At 42.0% G+C, this 22,621-nt stretch overlaps 1 protein-coding gene across 1 annotated transcript in view; it reads left to right on the forward strand.

Annotated features, from left to right (window-relative positions):
- The window catches only part of LOC124622721 (RPII140-upstream gene protein), a 35,759-nt gene extending 30,348 nt beyond the window's left edge, over nt 1–5,411 (forward strand). Inside the window, exon 6 of the mRNA XM_047148515.1 lies at nt 5,173–5,411. Coding sequence (XP_047004471.1) covers nt 5,173–5,290 — 118 coding nt within the window. The 3' untranslated portion in view covers nt 5,291–5,411. The remainder of the gene's footprint in view (nt 1–5,172) is intronic.
- The last annotated feature ends 17,210 nt before the right edge of the window (nt 5,412–22,621 follow it).

A 22,621-nucleotide genomic window follows, 5' to 3' on the forward strand; every position in this document is an offset into this window, starting at 1 on the left:
GTTATTTTACCAATGGTTCTACTGAGTGACTACAAGCTAAGAAGTGTGTCTCTCTTGACTCCAACAGTGAAAAGTTTCGTACATCTCTGCGTTCAGTTTCAACTGTAAGCTGACACACCACTTAGTGAAATTAAAATTAAAATTAATGGTACCGACTGAGTAATATTCAGCCACTTGATGTAGCAGTACCATCTCAGAAACTGTTAGTATTCTGATGGTGGCATATTAATAATGCATTTTAGGATACCAAGTATTAAATTAGGAACATACTGCACTAACTTTGGGGCACTGAATAGAAACTCCACTTCTAGTTGAGCATGGGAAGCCTCCTGCACTCATTATTTATGTTGTTTTTCATTTTAAGTGCACAAATTGAAAACCTCATTCACCAGATGGTTTTATTGAAAAAGCATTCTCTAGTGGTCATGTGGAAAATGTTTCATATATTATTTTTATTATAGACCCAAAAATTGACTTTCTTTAGAATTCTCCCATTGGAACTACCCTCAAAATAAAAATAAAACACCACTATATGTGCATTCTAAGAAACTCTCAGTGATATGGCAGATGGAAGTAGCTGAATTGATACATTGATATACTGTTTCCTGTTGTCTCTATTTTAACTAGCTAGACACTACGTTTAATTCATTTAACATGTCTGTAACTAAAATAATCAGACTTAGTTACTGTTAACAAAATGTGATATAAAAAACTTATCTAATGAGTCGCGTTGCATTTAAGCTGCACACTGTTTAACCACAGGACCACTAACACATATACCAAAGGACAGTTCAAGGGGAAGCGAACATTTTATCCACAAACTATCCCAGCAGCCATAGTTACTTGCTTTTTCAGATTGCTGGGCAAATTTATTGTAGCATGTAAAAGTTGACTCCGACTTAATCAGTGTGATGGCCACATTACAGTCAGGCACTTGTGAAAGACTACATATATGTCACTGGCAGGAGAAAAAAAACCTTGGATGACCTATGGAAGAGGTGGAAAAGAGGAATTCAGGAAAATGTACCTGAATGTATACCGTATTTACTCTAATCTAAGCCGCACTTTTTTCCCGGTTTTTGTAATCCCAAAACCCGCCTGCGGCTTAGAATCGAGTGCAAAGTAAGCGGAAGTTCTGAAAAATGTTGGTAGTTGCCGCCGCAACTAACTTCTGCCATCGAATTATGTAGCGCTACACAGGAATGCTTTGCAGGCACAACGATAAGCAATGGTGACAAAACCTCTGCGTCAGTAAAAAAAAAAAAAAAAAGAGAGAGAGAGAGAGAGAGAAAGAGAGAGAGAGAGAGGTGGAAGACGAGCTTTTTTTTCTCCGCCCCAAGTTTCGACCACTGCATTTTCATACATTATCCAATGAAGTAAATACAAATTCCGTATTGTTTATCTTCAAATTTAGCAGCATTTCAGCGTACTACAAAAATCCGACTGGCAAGACTGTTTGAGATGTTTGTCAATATGGCCAACTCGACGTTCTGAATTTTTACCTACCTGTGACAAGAGATTGTTGCTAATAAGAACTTTTATGAATCGTGAATCACATGCAGTATTCTCTTCACCATAAGAATAATATGAATATAAACATTTTGCCATGTATTCTTTCGTGTTTGCTGCTATCTCATTTAAATCCTGTCTGCCTAATAAACTACGAAACTAGAGTGAGACAACAGCAAATGCGGAATAATATACATATCATGTCATGTTTATATTCTATTATTCTTATGCCTAATATTGATACAGTCAGAAATGAAGCATGTCAATTGACAAGATTTTTAAATCTAAGATGACTAATTTCTGTGCAGAATGTAATGTACTACAGAGGCGTCTGCAAAGATTTTAAAACGGAGAAAAATTTTCGCTAAACTCTTGTGCAGAACATCTTCTATCATATGCAGTCTATTATTTGGCTCTTGTTGATCATTATCAAAGAAAGCAGCAGTGTAAGTAACAAGAAATAGCAGTCTCTTGCCATTGTTTCGCTAATGAGATGATTCCTCTTTTCTTTTTTGTTAAATTGTAAGCGGCGGTAGCGCGCACAAAAGCAAGCCATGCCGCAAGCGGTGACAGGTCGTAAACACTAATTATCAGAATGCAACAAACAATGCATGACACAGTACAGTAATGCATTTTCAGCTTAGAGTGACGTAAACACCTATAACAAAGAGAATGGCACTAATCAGATCAAAGAAAAATAAGCAATAAATTCAAAGCAGATGAAGCACATGAAAAAGGAATGGTACCCATATAAATACGGACGGAGCACCTGACGCATAGCAATGGCTACATGGTAAAGCTTAACTGCTAAGATTAAGACTCGAACCAAACTACTGTAGCTGTATCTTCATTCATTCGACCTAAATTGTGTCTCATATTACAGTGGACCAACTTTGTTTCGATTTGGAGGTGCGGCCTAAAACTTTCCTCTCCCCTTGAATTTCAAGTCTCAAATTTCAGGTGTGGCTTAGATTCGGTAAATTTTTTTTTCTTTATTTCGAGTCTCATTTTTCAGGTGCGGCTTAGATTCGAGTGTGGCCTAGATTTGAGTAAATACGGTAATTAAATAAGAAATAGAGCTTTCATGTATTCATTCATCTAATGTGCATTACGGTCTGTTGAAAAGAGGTGATAAGTAGATTAATTCTTTAGTTACAAATACAGCCCATATTTTTAATTGTTAGTATTTAATGAGGTGGTGTTGTGGTTAAAGTCTTCCATTTTTTCCCTAAATTATTTAAGGCAAATGCTTAGATGATGCCTTCTCAAAGGTTACAATCAATTTCCCTCCCCATCCTTGCCCAATCTGAGGTAGTGTTCTTTTTATAATGAGATCATCATCGGCAAGATTTGAAATCCTCATTTCCCTTTTTTTTGTTATTAGTACTTTAATTACCTGCATCCGTAGCCAAGATTGCTAATGCAGTTGTGTTCAATGGTGTTTGACTCTGAGGTTCTAATCCTGCTGGCAGAAGAAATCTTCTTCATTAACATTTGGTTGGCAAAGGAAAGAGTGGTGACGGTGTACGGTTATTGATCACCAGTCTTTGTGTCTGGATTAAATTCCAATCATCTCCATGTTGTCTTATGGAGTGTGAGGACATGTGATACTGTTGATGGTGATACATCCATCGGATGGAAATTTTAAGTTTGATGGTCCCCATGGAGCAAGTAGATTATATATTGGCACTGGATTTCATCATACTTGTTCCTTTCAACCGTAACAACACAACTGCTTGACAGTGATGTGCAATAGTTGACAATTTGTAATGGGTCAGAGGAAGGCAAGGCAATCCACTTCTACTAGGACCTTGCCAATGATGGAAATGTGAGATTCATGCATCTGCCACAAATACACATTTCCAGAGAATCTGACTTAAACTTGAATTATTTGAATACTTTAAATTTTTGCAATGACTTGGTGAGTTTGTTAATTTCCATTCAAATGTCATGAGCAACCATTTCAAAAATTCATTTGAAATAGAAAATATTTATCCTTATAAATGTTAGTAATTTCAGTTTGTTCATGGCATGAGGAGGCGCTTCATGCTTGCTTCTTTTACTGTCTAGCTACTGCTGGTAAATGGAGGACAAGTCAGCCATGGAAGGAATCTGTCTCTTTACATGAATACACTCTCACATTGTTCAAATTTTTTGTTGTCTGTCTCCACAAATCACCGTCTCTGTTAAATTTCACCAAATGTCACGCCATTTGTTTTGGAATTATAAGAACTTTACCCTGATTTTAAAAAGTTCTGCAGTGTGTTTGAATTCTGTCCAGTAGAAAATACATTACAGTGTTGAACACCTTTCAGAAATCTACCTGTTCAGCAACACCTTTTTACAAGATATGTGAAGTGATTGGTTTCCCCAGATACAGAAAAGCAAATTAAAATTGTCTCCCAAATTCAAATTGTGTCTTCTGAACAGCTCCTTGTTTATATTACGTGATTCTAAGAATGCAAATCTCTGCTAAAATTAAAGTGCACATACTGTAGCCAACAAGAATGTTGTTGTTGTTTTCTTTTGCTTTGTAAATAATGATACCTCATACTTTCTTTCATTTGTAGAAATTTAAGTTTTGATATTAATATTCATCTAGTGAATAACATTGTAAATTAATGTGTGTTTAAAAATTACAGCTATATGTTTATGACAATGAACACTATAAACATCATAAATGAGCCGTACTAAGTGCACTTCAGTGCAGTTGTAGTTTTGTGAAAGTGTCACATTTTGTAAAAGTGCTTTCAGTGTTGGTGTATTTTTTGCAGCATGCTAATACCCACATGGCTTTGCATGCTCATGTTGAACAAGCAGTAAAAATATTTACAGTCTTGCTTGTCAAAAATACTGTGCTGTTTTTCACAAATATGTCACGATTTCTGAACGTGTTGTTAGACAGGAACCTCAGAGCACGACTTAATTTGTTGCAAGTGAAATGAGCAGCAATATTTATGTAAAAATGCACTTCTGAAGTTGCATATTATTATGCCACGAAAAAGCTGTTCACAGTGCAAGTGTACTTTCACCACTGCCAAAAAATGAAGCTTGATTCCTTGTATTAATTTGTTGGTTTTCAAATATATTTGGCCATTACTTCCAAACGTATGATTTTTGACATTTTTTTTATGATGCTTACTGATAATATAAAAACGTAAATTGTTTTGATTTTCCGTGGTTAATCATGCCATTACCAATAGCTGCGTGTCATGTGAAAAACTGCCAATTTGTAATTGTACTTTTAACCTCTCTTAGGGACCTATATGTATAAGATGTTAATACTTTTTACTGCAATCATAATTTTTGTGGTTAATGTCACACAAGCAATTAACAGTGAAGGTGATATGAAGAAGCAGTTTGGACTAACAGTTTTTCCGTATTTATTTTGTTCTCACATCAGTACTGAAGAAATGTGTGAATGGATGAAAAGCCCATTCAGTTCTTTTTTCACTCTGCTGTAACTTAACATTCCATGAAACTGCCATGTGTAAATTTAACTGATGCTGATGGTTTAGTTGAAAATAAAGAATTGCAACCATAGTTTTTGTTAACAGCTGAGTATGTTTACATTGCTAGATGCCTAGCAGTGAAGGATTTCTAACAATTTTTAACTTTAATCGGCTGTGTCACAGCTACTTTGAATCTATGTGTATGTTACAGGATGAAGAAAGAGCAGGCAGGTGCTGCCAGAGGTTACGACGATCCTCTGATAAAATGGCATGACGAAGTTCACACAAAGGACTCAAACGAGTCGACTCAGAAAAGTGAGAAACAGTGACTGTAATGCAGAGTAACATGACTGTGATAGTTGTGAATTGTTGATACACTTTACATTAAAATGTGATGTTCTTATAATGTTTGCTCTGTCAAGAGAATAAAGTAAAACCTGTGTAGGATTATAATGGTGTAACCAATCAAATATCCTCTGTAAAATACCCTGTTACAATGTGAAGTTCATTTCTTCTGGAATTCAGCAGCCACAGAAATAGTATAGCACACATTTAAATACTGAAACAGTTCTCAATAAGAGTAAAGAAAAAGAAAATTGCTTGAAACAAAAGAAGTTACAAAAATTTTTGGTTTACTGTTATTTTGATATAAATTGACTTATTACTTGTCTAGAAAGACAGCTATTTTCTGATTATGTTCTTATTGAAATAATCTAGCAGTTGCTATTAGTAATAGACAGAAATGTTGTTTTATGATTAGAGAATTCAATCTTTAAATTTCGATGAAGAGTCAGAATTTGTGTTTAATTATTGACTTTCTCCAGCAGGACAAACAAAAAATATGTAAAAGAAGGGGCACTACTCCACTTCTGCTGTATTTATTTTATTGATTCACAACTAGTTTCTGCCTTCTAGGCAATTTACTAGCGATTTTCTATGTACAAATAAAAGAGAGCACACTATATTTCCTCCTTGAATAGAAATGCAATTACATTAGTTTAACTTACTAGAAAGATAATTTTCTGCAATAGAAAATATCCTTTATGCATTTAAATGGCGTCATCATACATTTTCTACTTGTTGTGGTTCACGTATATGCCGTCTTGTTTGTTTGACAGCTTGACATTTCAACACAGCGAGAAATTTTGAAAGTTATTACACTGAACAAAGAATAAATCTAAGCAAGTAGTAATAATTTCAGACAACAGTGACTGTATATTTATATGTATTTTTGAGAAAGTTATTCCAATATTATAGTTTCGTTGTGAGTTGTCGAAGCCAGAAAACGTGATTGGAAGAAAACAGGCTGCGGTAACAAACGGATCTTTAGTGTAGCCTGAGATCTAAAACAAAATTAGGTAGAAATGTTAGATTGGTGTAACCTGAGGTATGGATTAGGTTAAAATGTTACAATTTGGCTGTAAGTTGATGAGACCTACCAATGTGATTGAAGGAAAACTGGCTGTGGTGTTGCACTGATTTTGTTGAGTATTTTCAAAATGTTCTTGTTTCCATGGTTGCAGTTATACAAGACCCTAAGAGTGCAGATTAAATTTTGTGGAATATTCTGTTTTACATGACAGCATTCTACACAATATATTCCATTATGTTGCCATGTAATTTCATACACTGCAGATTGTGACAACATTTTTTCAACCGTGTTTTGTCATTGGTTTTGCCATCTTTCTAATCATACAGCTCATGATTTTTCATGTTCACTTCCCATCATTCACTAAGCGAACAGTTATTAAAGCTGTCAGTGGCTCTGTTCAATATGCAGAAACAAACATTTTTGATCTTTTGCCCAGTAACATCATTTTAATAAAGCATTCATTCTAATGATATATGGAAAATGTAGATAACTGTTTTACTAACTGCAGAATATAGCAGAAGAGCTGCTGACACCTTAAATGCACTTCTAACTAAAGGTTTCAACCATGTTGGGGATCCCAGTTACCAAGTTGTAAAAGTAACCTCTTTTGTCCAATATCCTGTATAAGATCCTATCATTTTTCTTTTTATGACTGTATGAGTTTGTAAACTCTCGCATAGTTATCATCTCCCTCCCCTTCCTCATATCCCCTTTTGCATGTAACTTGCTTTCACTTAGCAAATAAATGACAAAAATTATAAATTACATTCTTTTCTGACATATCTTCACCATGTGAAGATTCCATTGCAAACAGCACATCTCTTAACATTGGTTCTATCATGAGCAGTTATGACATGCATTTCCTTTGAAAGTACTATAATTTAAAATTATACACAGCTCTAATGGCTGTATAACAGATGTTACATTGGTAATGACCCTACCACATTCAGCAAAGAATTTGTCGGGTCAAATTGTGACATTAAGAAACTGAAATGGCAGACACTTGAAGACCCATACCAGATAGGACTAACAGGGGTGATTGAACATATACAGAGAAGGGCAGCATGAATGGTCACAGGTTTGTTTGAGCCATGGGAGAGTGTCACAGAGATACTGAAGGAACTGAATTGGAAGACTGTTGAAGATAGATATAAATTATCCCGAGATAGTTTATGAACAAAGTTTCAAGAACTGGCTTTAAATGATTAGGGTTATACTGCAACCTCCTACGTATCACTCACACAAGGATTGTGAGGGTAAGATTAGAATAATTGCTGCACGCCCAGAGACATTCAGACAATAAGTCTTCCAATGCTCCATATGTGAATGGTACAGGAAGAAACACTAATATCTGGTACAATGGGATGTACCCCCTGCCAAGCACCTCACATTGCTTTGCAGAGTATAGATGTAGATGTGGGTTGCTACTTACAGACACGTCAAGTTGCAGACAGGCACAATTAAAAGACACTCACATATAGCTTTCGGCCATAGCCTTTGTCAGTAAGACACACATACACATGCTCCATTCTCTCTCTCTCTCTCTCTCTCTCACACACACACACACACACACACACACACACACACACACACACACACAAAAAAGCAAGCAAGCACACCTCATGCACCCACAACCGCCAACCCCGACGTCTCACTCAGCCCAAGATGCTGGGGTTGGCAGTCTTGTGTGTGTGTGTGTGTGTGTGTGTGTGTGTGTGTGTGTGTACGTGCGCGCACTCACATGTGTGCATGCATGTATTACTGGCATAAACTGTGGCCGAAAGCTATATGTGAGTGTCTTTTAATTGTGCTTGTCTGCCACGTGACATGTCTTCTTTACGGGAAGCAGCAATCTGTCTTTGCCTACATTGTTGAATTTCTACCTGGAGTTTCCATTGTTTGATGTAGATGTAAGTCATTACCTTTTTTTAATGGCATACACAAGCATAATCAGCCATTGTTTCATGATTGTACCTGTAACACATTTTTTTATGGTAATTCTTGTGAAAAGGTAAAGTATTTCACCAGTTTTTCCTTTCCGTATTCACACAAATGAAAAACAATCTAGATTTTGCAGCTAAAATTGGAAAGAAGTATTCAATTTGATCCCCATTATGAAAGTTCTAATTTGCAACTTTCAGTAAGGTGACTTTCTCCTCCCAGTTTTAGTATCCCTATTGTTTTTACTGATTGCTTCATATTATGAATGTGGGAAGTGTTGAATTGTTTCTTTCCTGATTTCTAAGCCGTTACATGACCCATTGGTACTAACTTTGGAATTGTCCAGCTCGTGCATTTCTAAATCATTCCCTGGTGGTCGAATTTATTTCTTTACTGGATGTTGCTTTTCTCAACCATTCTTTCCTGGGATTACCATAAATAGTTTAATTGTTGCTTTCTGTTATAGTGTAAGCAGTAATTTTCAGTTTTAAATTTTTGCCTATATTTTTGATCACAATTTTTGTTCTTTTGCTCTGTGTTTTATCAGGATATAAGGCCTCCTATTATCACTACAATTGTACATACTTTATAAACATCAAAATGCTCACTCCTATGATTCATGAGCATGGCATCCGATGCAGCTGCAGGAACTCCACAGTACTCAAGAACATAGGAATACAAATGGGAAAAAATGAACCACATGTGCTTTGGTCCACAAACCAATCATTTTATTTGGTGGAAATAGAGAAACATTGATCTGTATCTGCAAGTCGCTGTGTATTGGTAAGATATATATTGAGACACGTTAGTGATAAAATTCAACCTATACTTGGGTAAAATAAGACTGTGGACAATTAATCAAATACGATCATCTCATCTGACATCAGTGGCATTCCTTGAGGAAGTGGCCACATTCTTCAGAAACACAAAAACGCATAGTTTTGTTTTCATAAGGATGAGCTAAGTCTGTGAAAACAAAGGCAATATTACATTGCTGGGATGTATCGCCTTCAACTGTGGGCAGCACTTTGAAGAATTGTATTAAAGTTGAATATTCTCAGAGACAATATGTACAAAAAAAAATCTTTCATTGTTCGAATAGTCCACAGGTGTACTGCCGGTTCATAATGTCCAACGGGCACTGTATTTTGGTGATCAGACATGCCGCCATTGTCAGGTGCACTAATGAACTGACCTTCTGAGGGCACATGTACAACTAATGTCCCCTGCCTCGATGAGCCATTCCCTCCCTGCCTGTGGCTGCATGTTAGTGGTCTCAGAGACGCAATCATCAGTGTCTGTGATGTAGGTGCTCGATTCACTCTGGTCACCTTTTTTTCTGAGAATCTCCTATCTTAAACTCAGTGTTGGTTCCCAAGCCTTGCTAAAACTATAACTGCAATCTTGGTTGCTGAGATTGTTCCTAGTAAGAATTTCTATGGCCTCTCTAGGGACGGGTGTCCCGGTATTTGGAAGTCTGTGCCAAGATCCTGGTATGTTCATACTCCATTGCATGATTCTCGGACAAACAGTGTTCTGCGACCACTGACTTCTTGAGATACATCAGTCAAGTGTGCCTCTGGAATTCGTGGAAATGATCTTCGATGGTGTGCACTGTCTGTCCAATATGTCTGTCCACATTGCCATGGAACCTGGCATATGCTGGCTTTCTGCAAACTGAGGTCATTTTTGATGCTTCCCAATAATGCTAACTTTTTATGGTGTGGGCAAAAGACAGTTTTTAATCGGTGTTGCTTCAATAAGCATCTGATTTTCCCAATAGTCTGCGAGTGTACAGTATAAAGGCAGTTGCTGCTCCTTCCTCCATGACTTTATCCGTCTCCAGAGGTTGCACTGTAGTGTTGGGGCAGAGCGCACACCTAATCTGCCATTCTGAGTACCCATTTTTTCAGAATACGGTTCTGAGGTGTTCCAGCTCCGGGGACAGACTCTCTGCATGTGAAATGATGCACGTCCTATGTACTAGTGTTTTAGTGCCCCATTCCTCTGCGAAGGGTGGTGACAGCTGTCTGCATGCAAATACAGGTCAGTGCACATTTTCCTCTGGTACACTCTTTCTTCTGTATTGGTCTCCATAGTCAATATGATGCTGGGATGTATGGAGTTCGAATGTGTAAGGAAGTCAAGGGGTTTCTGCCTTCCATGGGGCCACGTGATGAATGTGTCATCCATGTAACAGAGGAAACACATGGGTTTCCATTTAGATGACACCAGAGCTTCCTTAAAGTATTTCAGATACACATTTGTGACCACAGGTGAGAGTGGGCTGCCCATTGTGGCTCCTTTCATTTGTTCACAGTCTTCTCCATTAAACAGAAAATACATGAAGGTCAAGACATGCCTGAAAAGCTCGGTGGTCTTGTCAAATTTCTGACCATTAAGCTCTAGTGACTGTCATAGACCGTTATTGGGGAGCATCAAAGATGATCTCAGTTTGTGGAAGGCCAGTGTATACCAGATTCCATGTCACTGTTGAAAGACATATACTGGACAGACAGTGCACACCATCGAAGATCATTGCCGATAATACCAGAGGCCTACTCAACTGATAACAATATACGTGGCTATGGGCACAGTCCATGGAGGAAACAGCTCACGGGGACAGGGGATATTAGTCGGCCGTTCGCCCTCAGGAGCTTTCATCAGCAAACCTGACAATGGGGCGTTGGACACTATGAACCAGCAGTACAACCTTTGGACTGTTCATTCAACAAATACTTCAACAGAAACTGAAGAATCACACCATATACCTATATGGGGAGGAGATGTATTGCAGCATGAAGAAATTTGACAAGTTGTGCCACCAAAGACGCCATCTGCTGAATGCTCTTGCATTTCTCAAGAGATGTCATGCCCAGCATGTTGTGCCAAACTTTGCTAAGGTCAAGCATCACATCAATTCTGCAGCAGCTGGGAGAATAGGAAGTGGGCCAACCTTGTCTTGGTACATGAGAGAGTGCACTTTACCCACTGGAGCCTTGAGTACAACTCCCTGGAACTATTTAGATTACATTTACAACTGGCCAATCATTTTAATTCATGGACCTGGAACTGGATTGATGGTGTTACCTGGGTGGTAGCAGATTCTGCCCATAGGAAGGCCACAAGGTGTCAGATATCAAAATTCTTACATCTCTCTGACAAACCATCACTGGAGGCACCATGCAAGACGGTGATCAATCTGACTGACATGGAGCTGAGTGACAACGCTGTTTCAGTTGTGGAGAAGGGTGTTAACTTTGATCCCACCCATAAGTTCACTCCAGTCATGGACATTGTCAGTGCAGTTGAACAGGGTGTGATGTAACTATCACCTGAAGCAGCTGAAGAAGTATGTCGTGAAACCTGTAGTGCTCTGATGAGAACTAAGCCTGTGAAGCTGAACATTACAAGCAGAGATAGGGTGGCTGTTCGGGATCTGAGCGAAAGCCCAGAGAGTGTTGTCTTACCTGTGACAAAGGCAACATTCTTGTTGTGCTTTCCCGCAAGGACTACATTGCAAAGCCTGCTAGATGACTCCTACAGGAAGATCAGCGCTGACCCCACAAAGAAGGTGGAGAACAATACTAGGGCTCTTGTCAAGGACATGGATTTACTGAAGGTGGTCGCCATGGAACTGTTATCTCAAGGACCTGTACCGCCTACACTTTATGGAGTCTCTGAAGCCCACATAAGTGGGGTGCCATTGCACCCCATTGTCAGCAACATTAGGACACCTATCTATTTGCTGGCAAAATACATGATGGAAATACTAAGTCCTTATGTGGGTAAATGTGCTCATCATATCCTCAATTCTGTGGATTTTGTAAAATGCATTGACAACTTCAGGGTGAAAAACTCAGGTATCCTACTGGGTTTTGATATTGTTTTCTTCACCAGGGTATCTCTGCATGAGTCACTAGAACTTATTCTTCAGGAATATGATGAGAAGACCACTGACCTTTTCACACGTGTCCTGACCTTCACATATTTTCTGTTTAATAGAGAATACTAAGAACAAATGCAAGAAGTTTCAGTGGGGAGTCCACTCTTGTCTGTGGTTGCAGATTTGTATATGGAGTACCTCGAGGAGGAAGCCCTGGCATCATCCAAATGGAAACCCATGTGTTTTTTTCCGTTATGTGGATGATACATTCACCATGTGGCCCCATGGGAGGTAGAAACTCCTTGACTTCCTTGTACATTTGAACTCTGTGCATCCCAAAATCAAATTTACTAAGGGCACTGAAGCAGAAGGAAGATTACCATTCCTGGATGTCATTATCAGGATATCCATAGCTCATGGTCTAGTTGCTACTGTTGCTGCCTCTGGATCGTGGGGTCCTGGGTTCGGGCCCTGGCCGGTTTGGGGATTTTCTCTGGCGGGGGACTGTTTATATTGCCCTCTTCATTTCACCATCAACATCATCATCATCATTCGTGGTGGTAGTTAAACTGAACTGTGTAAAAATTGGGACTTTGTACGGGTGCTGATGACTACACAGTTGAGCGCCTCACAAACCAATCATCATCATCATCATTATCAGGAGGAGAGTTTACAGCACCCTGAGCCACTGTGTGTACTGGAAGAAAATGCATGCTGACATTTATTTGGCATGTAGACAGCTGCCACCACCCTTCACAAAGAAATGAGGTACTAAAAACACTAGTACATAGGGTGCGCACCATTTCAGATGAAGAGTCTGTAGTAGCCACCAGAAAGTTCGCGGGAGGCGCACACTGGCACGGCACGGCGCGTCACGGACAGTAGTTGCTGCAAGTAGAGTCCCGTCCACCAGAGGGCATGCGAGAATTCGGACGCGACCTCTGCCGGCATAACAACAACAAGAACAACTCCGGCAGCACGGGCCGTGCCCAGTCAGTTAACATCGAGCATGCCTAGGACACAGTCCCGGTCTACGCTAAGTGAAGTGCTACGTAAACGTGAACAGTGTTACTACACAATTGGCGACGAGTAGGGTGGTTCTTTCGTGTGTTGCGTCGTTGTTCCGGTTTCGCAGCTTCTCCAGGGCATGGAGGATTTGGTGCGGGTTTTGGTTGCGCAGCAGACGGAGCTCATGGCCACCATGAAACAAGTGCTTCCAGCGTTGCTCTCCACGCCGTCTGCTCCGGCGCAGTTCCCTCCTCCCTTTCCCCCGTATGACGAGACGGCGGAGGATTGGGACGCATATGAACATCGCCTTCGGCAGCATTTCCAGGCGTTTCATGTTGCCGATGCGGAGGTATGTCGTGCTCTCTTCTTGTCTTGGATATCTCCCTCGCTGTATCAAGTTTTGCGGCAGCTAGGGCCGTTGCAGGAACCCTCGTCCTTGTCTTTTGACGCATTGTGTTCATTGCTGTCTTCATATTATCGCCGCCGCACACATGTTGTGGCGGCTAGGGTCGAGTTCTATCAATGCAAGAAACAGTCCCATCAGTCTTACCGGGCGTGGGCCGCTACCCTGCACGGTCTTAGTCACAAGTGTCATTTTGTCACGGAGCAGTCGCGAGAGTCGTATGCCCACGTTATGGTACGCGACATCATTGTTTGTTCGGCCCCTGATAGGGAGGTCCGGCAACGGGCCCTGCAGCTAGAAGACCCTTCCCTCGAGGAAGTCCTGTCCATTGCTCAATCGTATGAAGTCTCTCACGCAGCAGGTCAACAGCTGGAAGTGTGGTGCGACGTTGCGGAAGTTCAGGGCGGCACGGCCGCGTTCACTGTGTCCAGGGTGGACGACGTGCGAGCGGTACCATCCGGCCGTTACGGCCGCTCCCGCACGGCGCGTAAACAGAATTCCAGCCGCCGGCCCCTATTGCCGTCCTGTGCGTCGTGCTATATACATCATGATCGGTCAGAGTGCCCCCAGCGTTGGGCTATTTGTCGCAAATGTCATAAAAAAGGTCACATTGCTAAAGTTTGCCGCTCAACCTCAAAAGAATCGAAGGAAGCAGGTACAGAGGACATGGACGTTGACATTCAGGAAGTTTCATCGGGCCAGGCACCCGACGCATCGGCACGCAAACTCTTTATCGAGGTGTCGGTTCGGTCGTGCCGGTTACAACTGCAAGTAGATACAGGCGCGGCAGTTTCGTTGTTGAATGCACAAACTTATTCCGACCTTGGATCACCCCCGTTGGCGCCAGTTTACCGGCGTCTACGCGGTTATGGTAAACAGTTCATTCCCCTACTGGGTCAATTCACTACCGACGTGACTTACAAATCAGTTACTCGGCCTATTACTTTTATTGTTGTCAGTGATGTGAGCTCCGCTAACCTTTTTGGCCTGGATGCCTTTCAAGCTTTCGGTTTTTCTATCGCTGACACCATACAGTTGGTCTCCGAAGACGTTCCCTATCAATCATTGGAATCTTTGATCTCAGACTTTCCCGATATTTTTGAAGAGGGCCTGGGGCGTGTTTCAGATTTTGAAGCTCACTTAACGTTGAAGGCGTTGGCTCACCCGCGTTTTCTACGCGCGAGGCAGATCCCCTTGGCTCTCCGCCCTCAGGTAAAGGAAGAGCTAGACCGGCTGACAGCCCTAGGGGTCGTTCTTCCCATTTCTTCCAGTGAGTGGGCTTCGCCCCTCGTTATTGTCAGGAAACCCTCGGGAAAATTACGTCTTTGTGGCGATTTCAAGGCCACCATTAATTCCCAATTGGTGGTGGACACCTATCCTTTGCCTCGTGCTGATGAATTGTTCTCCGCCGTGGCGGGAGGCCAATATTTTTCGAAAATCGATCTGTCGGAGGCTTATCATCAGATACCACTTGATGAGGACTCCAAACGGCTGGCGGTCGTCAACACCCCGTTTGGCCTTTACCAATACCAGCGGTTAGCCTTTGGAATATCCAGTGCCCCGGCGATATTCCAGTGTTATTTTGAGCATGTCACGTCGACAATCCGTCATTGTATTAATTACCTGGATGACATAATTGTCACAGGCCGCAGCACGATGGAACACTTGCACAACCTTCGCACCCTCTTTCTCAAATTCAGGTCTGTGGGCTTGCGTTGCAACCTGCATAAGTCAACCTTCTTCCAACCGTCCATTGAGTATGTGGGCTATACCATCTCTCGGCACGGCATCCAGCCACTAGGAAGTTTGATCCAAGGTATCGTCAACCTTCCTCGGCCCACTTCGCTGAAAGAGTTACAAGCTTTTTTAGGCAAGATAGCCTATTACCACTGGTTCATTCCCAGGGCTTCCACTATAGCCCACCCCCTGTACTGCCTTCTGCACAAGGGTGTTCCTTTCGATTGGTCGCCTGCATGCGAGGGAGCGTTCACCTTGTTGAAGAGCCTCCTCACGTCAGCCCCTTGTTTGGCTACTTTTGATCCCCATAAGCCATTGGTCCTGGCTATAGATGCTTCACAGTATGGGGTGGGGGCGGTCCTGGCCCATCGCAACGCAGATGGTTCCAAGCAACCACTGGCGTTTGCGTCTAAAACGCTTAGTCCCGCTCAGGCCCATTACTCCCAGGTGGAAAAAGAGGCTTTGGCCATTGTCTACGCTGTTACCAAGTTTCACCCTTTCTTGTATGGCACGAAGTTTCAGTTAATCACTGACCATAAGCCGTTAATATCGTTATTTGGCCCCGCCTCTCAGATTCCGGATAGGGCGGCCCACAGACTACAGCGCTGCGCCTTGTTCCTCTCTAAGTACCATTATGACATTCATTTTCGCCCTACAGGACAGCATGCCAACGCCGACGCTCTTTCCCGTCTTCCGGTGGGCCCGGATCTTACGTTGGATCGAGATGAGATTATGTGTTTTCATTTGGATGTGGCGGCCCGCCAAGCGGATGATGGCTTCCCGATCACTAGTTCTCGAGTCGCCAGGGAAACGGCAGCTGACCCGGTTCTCTGGCAAGTAGTTCGCCTCATTCAGCAGGGGTGGTCATCCCGCCCTCCGGGCCGGGCCTCGGACCCTCTTCGTAATTATTTTCTTCTACGAGACCGCCTCTCAGTCTTGGAAGGAGTTCTCCTTCTGGCTACCGATGATACAGCTCCTCGCGTGGTTGTTCCTGCAAGTTTACGAAGGGAGGTCCTCACGTTATTACATGCGGGGCACTGGGGTGTTTCCCGTACTAAAACCTTGGCTTGCAGACATGTGTACTGGCTCGGTATTGACAGAGAAATTGAGCACTTGGTGGCCGCCTGTTCCCAGTGTGCGAGCCAACAAGCATCTCCCAGGGCAGCGTTCTCTTCATGGCCGCCGGCAACCCAAGCATGGGAACGTGTTCACATCAATTTTGCGGGCCCGTTTCTCAATGGCTTTTGGCTCATTGTCATTGATGCTTATTCCCGATTCCCATATGTAGTTCGCTGCTCCTCAACCACTTCAGAAGTTGCAATTCAGGCACTAGCAAAAATCTTTTCTGTGGAAGGTCTGCCAATCACCCTGGTCTCGGACAGTGGACCGCAGTTTATTTCGCAGACCTTCCAGGATTTTTGTAGGCGCTTCGGTATTCGGCATGTTTGCTCTCCCCCCTTCCATCCACAATCGAATGGGGAAGCCGAGCGCATGGTGCGCACATTTAAGACGCAGATGAAAAAGTACGTGCACGAATTTCCTGCGGAGGAAGCATTGACGTTTTTCTTGACGGCATACCGGACCACACCAATGGGAGAATGCAGCCCCGCAGAGCTCCTCCATGGGCGTCAACCTATGACTCTGCTGCACCTCCTCCGGCCTGGTCCTCGCCAGTCTTCACAAAACGGAGTACCTGGCTTTCCTCTGGGTATGTCGGTCTGGGCCTGTGGGTTTGGTCGCAATCCACGTTGGATACTGGCGGTGGTCCTGCGCCGAAATGGCCGCCGGCTCTACACTTTGCAGGCGGGGGACCGGGTGGTACGTCATCACCAAAATCAGCTACGTCCACGTTTGGGCGCCCACCCTCCGACCTCTCGGACACCGGCTTCCCCATTGCCGGCACCGGTGTTGGTTTCACAGGGGACGTTACCTCCTCTCCCCGCTGTGACTCTGCCGCACTGCGAAGGTTCTCAGCCTTGGCAGCCTCCAGTAGCTCCAGCACCAGCATCGCCATCGTTCGAGATGCCCCAGCGAGAGCCGGCCCCCCTAGCAGGCCCGGTTTCTCAGTAGGCTGGTTCACCTGTGGTCGTCCCTTCCCCTTCATCCCAGCCACTGGGTCTTGCCCCTCCCACGGTGGAACAGGATCTGGAGTTCGACAGCTTGTCGCCCGTTCTGTCCCGGGCTCCGGTTGTGGGACGACGGGGGCCTCTTCGTGTGGGTCACTTCCAGCCGTATTCGAAGGTTCCGGCTCGAGGGTTGGCAGATCCCCTCGACTCTGGCCATCCAATGGATGTGGAGGTCATCGCTCCTGCCCGACGCTCCACCTTCCGACGCAGTGGATCACAGTGGCTTCACCCCCCGAAGGAGGAGGAGTGTAGTAGCCACCAGAAAGATCGCGGGAGGCGCACATTGGCACGGCGTGTCACGGACGGTAGTTGCCGCAAGTAGAGTCCCGTCCACCAGAGGGCACGCGAGAATTCGGACGCGACCTGTGCCGGCATAACAACAACAAGAACAACTCCGGCAGCACGTCAGTTAACATCGGGCATGCATAGGACACAGTCCCGGTCTACGCTAAGTGAAGTGCGACGTAAACGTGAACATTGTTACTACAGAGTCTGCCCCAGGAGCTGAAACACCTAAAAACTGTATTCTGAAAAAACGGGTTCCCAGAATGGTAGATTATGTGCACTCTCCATCCCACCACAACAGTACAACCTGTGGGGATGGAAGAAGACACAGTGAGAGAGGCAGTCACTGCCTTTATACCATACACTGGCATACTATCAGGGAAAATCAGATGCATATTGAAGAAGGATCAAGAAAAAACTGTCTTTTCCTCGCCAAATAAAACACAAGCATTATTGGGAAGTGTCAAAGATGATTTCGGTTTGTGCAAGCCCAGTGTATATCAGATTTTGTGTTAACATGGAAAGACATACTAGACAGATAGTGCACACTGTTGAAGATTTTTGCCAAGAACACCAGAGCCACACAATTGACTGATTTATTCCAACAAGTCAGTGGTCGCAGAGCGCTGTTTGTCCCAGAATATGAATTTACCAGGATCTTGGCACATGCTTCCGAAATCAGGGACAGCATCATTAGGCTGTATAAATTTGCACCAGGGAAATATCATCAACCAAAATTGCAGCTGCCATCTTAACAAGGCTTAGGAACCAGCACTGAACTTAATTAACAAGACTGATCTGGCAACCAGGGTGAGCAAAGCACCTACATCAGCGCCACTACAGATGTCGACACCAGCATCTCCGAGACTGCCGATGTGCTGCTGAGTCCACTCTGTGGAGGGAATGGCTCGCGGCGGCAGGAGATGTTAATTGGCTGTACTCCCTCAGGAGTTCAGTTCATTAGTGCACCTTGTAATCTTCCACCTCCTTCCTTCTTCCATCCATTGTCTACATTAAACAATGTCTAGTCCAAAAGTCTGTTATGAATATTTTGAGAGGAACAAAGATCACAATAAACTTTCAAGTTTACTTAGCTTGTCATGTTGAGATGGCTCCAGCTCTTCTTGTCTAGGGATCTGATTCTTGAAAATGAAAATCTAACATCAGGTCCTCACATTTAGTTTGAACTAAATTAATTTGAAGATTGTTGTCGCAGAATTTTTTATGTAAGTATATTTTCCACTGATTTTCTCACATTTTAGTATATCACACAGTATTTTGATTTTTCACATTAACAAAGCCAAAATTATGTTGTTCACACCTATTAACCAAAAATATGTCCGATCACACAAGAGGCAAGTATACGACTCACACGCTCTGCAGGAATAATAATATTCCAAATGATTTACAATTTTTCTTAATAAATGAATTCCCACTAGTGTTTGTTACATTATTAGTTTCAATTATTATTTCATAAATGAATCCAAAAATAAACATTATAAACAGTACAGAATTGCATAATTAATAATAGAAATTTTAAGTGTGCAAATAATTTGTAATTTCAAATGTTTCTAAAGAAAAAAATTAATTTTAACTGTACGTTCAGAACAAGTAATTATCAATTAAAACACCAAAACTAAAATATTTCATAAAGTAATTCTTTTTCCTAAGTTTTAGCGTGAATTATAACATACTGTGTATACAATTATATGGAAGTTTTCAGAAAAGCAAGTGAGATAATATTGTGCTGTCCAAAATTCAAAAAATAATACTGGGATCGACAACTACTATTCGTGAAAAGTAATGCTAGAGGAGGATATCCTGTTACAACCTGATGATGGTGGCATGACTTGATCACCAAAATATTGTGTCCATTGGACACGAACCGACTGTGCACCCGTGAACTGTTTGATCAACAAACATGTCAGGAAAAACTGAAGAACGACATCTTTCATTGTTTTTGCAAACACTTACGAGGAGTGTTCACAAATACAGTGAGGTGGGATTGGAAATTGGTAATTTCCTCTTTTGCTTTTGTTTGTCTATTTGGAAAACAGGAGGCAAATTGAATAGAGTTGTACAACTCCATCAGGTTTTTCAAAAATTGTCACACATGCCAGGCCAAGAGATGGGGAAGACAAGGAGAATATCAACAGCTGAGCTGCTTCCATAATCTCACTTAATTATATTGTCTTGGTTTTCTATTAATGTAAGAATAGCTGCACCATTTATGTTTGTTGACTTACAGCCCAATGCTAGAACACAGGAACTATGCCTGTCACAAATTAAGTAAGGTGACTGTCTGGGAAATTTCCTGATATGTCATGTGATATGACTGGTTTTGGTGGGTAGTGGAGTCACGTGATTGTAAATGAGCCACCTTGTAGACTTATACATGCTGTCACAAGCTGGAGTGGTGATGGTAATATGTGTTGTACTGTGAATTGACAGTATGCCTTAATTTTATGAATGAATAAGGTGGTTCCACCTTTCCTATCAATTCAGTCTTCTCAAATCATATTGTGTCTGGTGAATCTATCTTTGAAGTAATGCTTAAACTATGTGTCTGCAATTATCATAATTGATGGATGAATAATATGCATCACATGGAAGAGACTGTCTCTTAGATTGCACATGTCAGGAGGGGGTAAGAACATTAATTTCACGTTGTACTGTCACTAACTCTTGGATATGAGTATTACACTATTGCCTTTCAGACAGTCGTTCTTCCCGCGAACCATACGCGACTGGAACAGAAAAGGGAGGTAATGACAGCGGGACGTAAAGTGCCCTCTGCCATACACCGTTGGGTGGCTTGCGGAGTATAAATGTAGATGTAAATGTATATGTAGATTGTACATTCCATTGGAGGATTTTAAGTTCCATTTGTAGACATGATTCTGTTCTGAGTGGTTGGTGTGGCATTTGGATCCAACTGGCCTTAGGCAACATCATGTATTAAAATAAGACAAGATGCGATGTGTTGTCGGTCAGGTTTTAGGTGTTATTTTGTGTGAGTATGGTCTATAATATGCTCCAAACTTGGCTGATGAATAGCTGCAGATTGTACCATCTCCTGTGGACTGGTGAATGTTGGTTCTTAACAGTCATAGAGCTTGAATATGGCAGACAGACATGTAAAAATATTTTGTGGATAATTGCTCAACTTCTGAGCCATTATATTTCTGTGAAATTGTATGCGTGATACTGTGGCAAAATGTTTGCCACATTTGGAAGACATTATTTGGCCCTTGCATTGTTTGCTGATGTGACCAAATTGGAAACAATTTAAGCATGCTTTTCAATAGCAATACACGATTACTCCTGGCATCATACCCCACGAATAACAATATAAGTCAGAAAATCTTGAGAAATGTTAGCAAGAATGTCTGAATTTCAAGAAGAGGAACAGATTATCTTGCACCAACTTCTTGGTGGATCTCCTTCAAGAAGAGGAACAGATTATCTTGCACCAACTTCTTGGTGGATCTCTTAGCACTGACAGCGAGCACATCTGATTTTATGATGTATTTAATTTCTATCAATAGTTGTGGTTTTAGCAACATTTCAGATGATTCCTGGTCCACGAACCATATCTGCGGGAATATGAGCATCTAAATTTTTTCTCACCTTTCACTTGTGTTCATGAACATGTTTGCATTTGCAGCCAGTTTTAACTCTATTTGATGCCTAATGCTCCCAACTTTACAAATGTTAACTGTAAAATTGTTTGCAAAAGGCTTCTTCGGCTATAAAGTAGTTTCTCAATAACCACATGGTGAAGTTCTCTATATTCTTGTCTTTTCCTTCCATGTAAACCTTAAATCTTCCTGTGTCTGTGATTCTGTATGTGAGCTTCTAAAATACTTTCAAAGAATCAGTACTTCACGTGGGTCTAGGCGCACTGCACACAATCACATCTTGGTTATTGGATAAGATTTTGCTGGAAACAGTCCATGAGTTGTCTTTTCGCTTCAGAATTTCTTGATTTTGTACTGAGTTGCACAACAATTTCCTCATTCTGTTATTTCAGCATTGATCTTCTGTAGTAGGGTTAAGCATGAAAATGTCTGTGGTATGACTGATTTGTCCAATGCACTCCAGTTGGTTGGCAACCCACTGAGTTCCGCAATATTCTTTTGTCAGTGAGTTTTGAAGATTTTCTGCCGATGACTGTGCAGTGTTATAAGCATGTTCACAGAGGACAAGAAGCTTAGCTCAAATTTTCGAACTTCCCCATAGATGTATCATCAAACATGGTGAGTTGCTGAAGGGGTAAGAACATTAATTTCACGTTGTAGTGTCACTAACTCTTGGATATATTACACTATTGCCTATTGAATTTAGACCGCTCACTTTCAGTGACTCAAAGTGAGCTTGCTACTGTGGACCATGCCTGGGAATAAGGCAAACTAATACTTCCTGAGTTAACCGATATAATTAGAGGCGATTAGAGCAGTGACTTTATAAAATGCCATTGCTGGGCAACTCGCAGAAATATGGTGAAAGTCTTGCAACATGCAACCCAACTCCACCCCTAACCCTCCTCCCCCCCTCCCCCCACCCTCTCTCTCTCCCCCCTCCCCCTCTCCCTCCTTTCCCTTTTTATTCTGATTTCATTTTTAATTTGAGAAATGAGCCATGCCTCAGCTGTTACATGCATTTATGAAACTGAGACAGAGTACAAGCAAATGAAGGAAAAAATGAAACACACAGTAACATCGGGAGTGGTATGTCCACTACATATAAATTCATCAAAGAACTGGGGGGCTTAGTTGAGCATCATGCAGCTGGCAAGTTTTGCTAGATCGGGTAGGTTGGCCTGTAGTTATTCTGTGTTAAAACTAAAACTTCAAATATTCACCAAAAATTCTAAAATCTAATGACAGGGTTGAAATTGCA

The sequence above is a fragment of the Schistocerca americana genome, chromosome 1 (genome assembly GCF_021461395.2).
Source record: "Schistocerca americana isolate TAMUIC-IGC-003095 chromosome 1, iqSchAmer2.1, whole genome shotgun sequence".
Classification (NCBI taxonomy): Eukaryota; Metazoa; Arthropoda; class Insecta; order Orthoptera; family Acrididae; genus Schistocerca; species Schistocerca americana.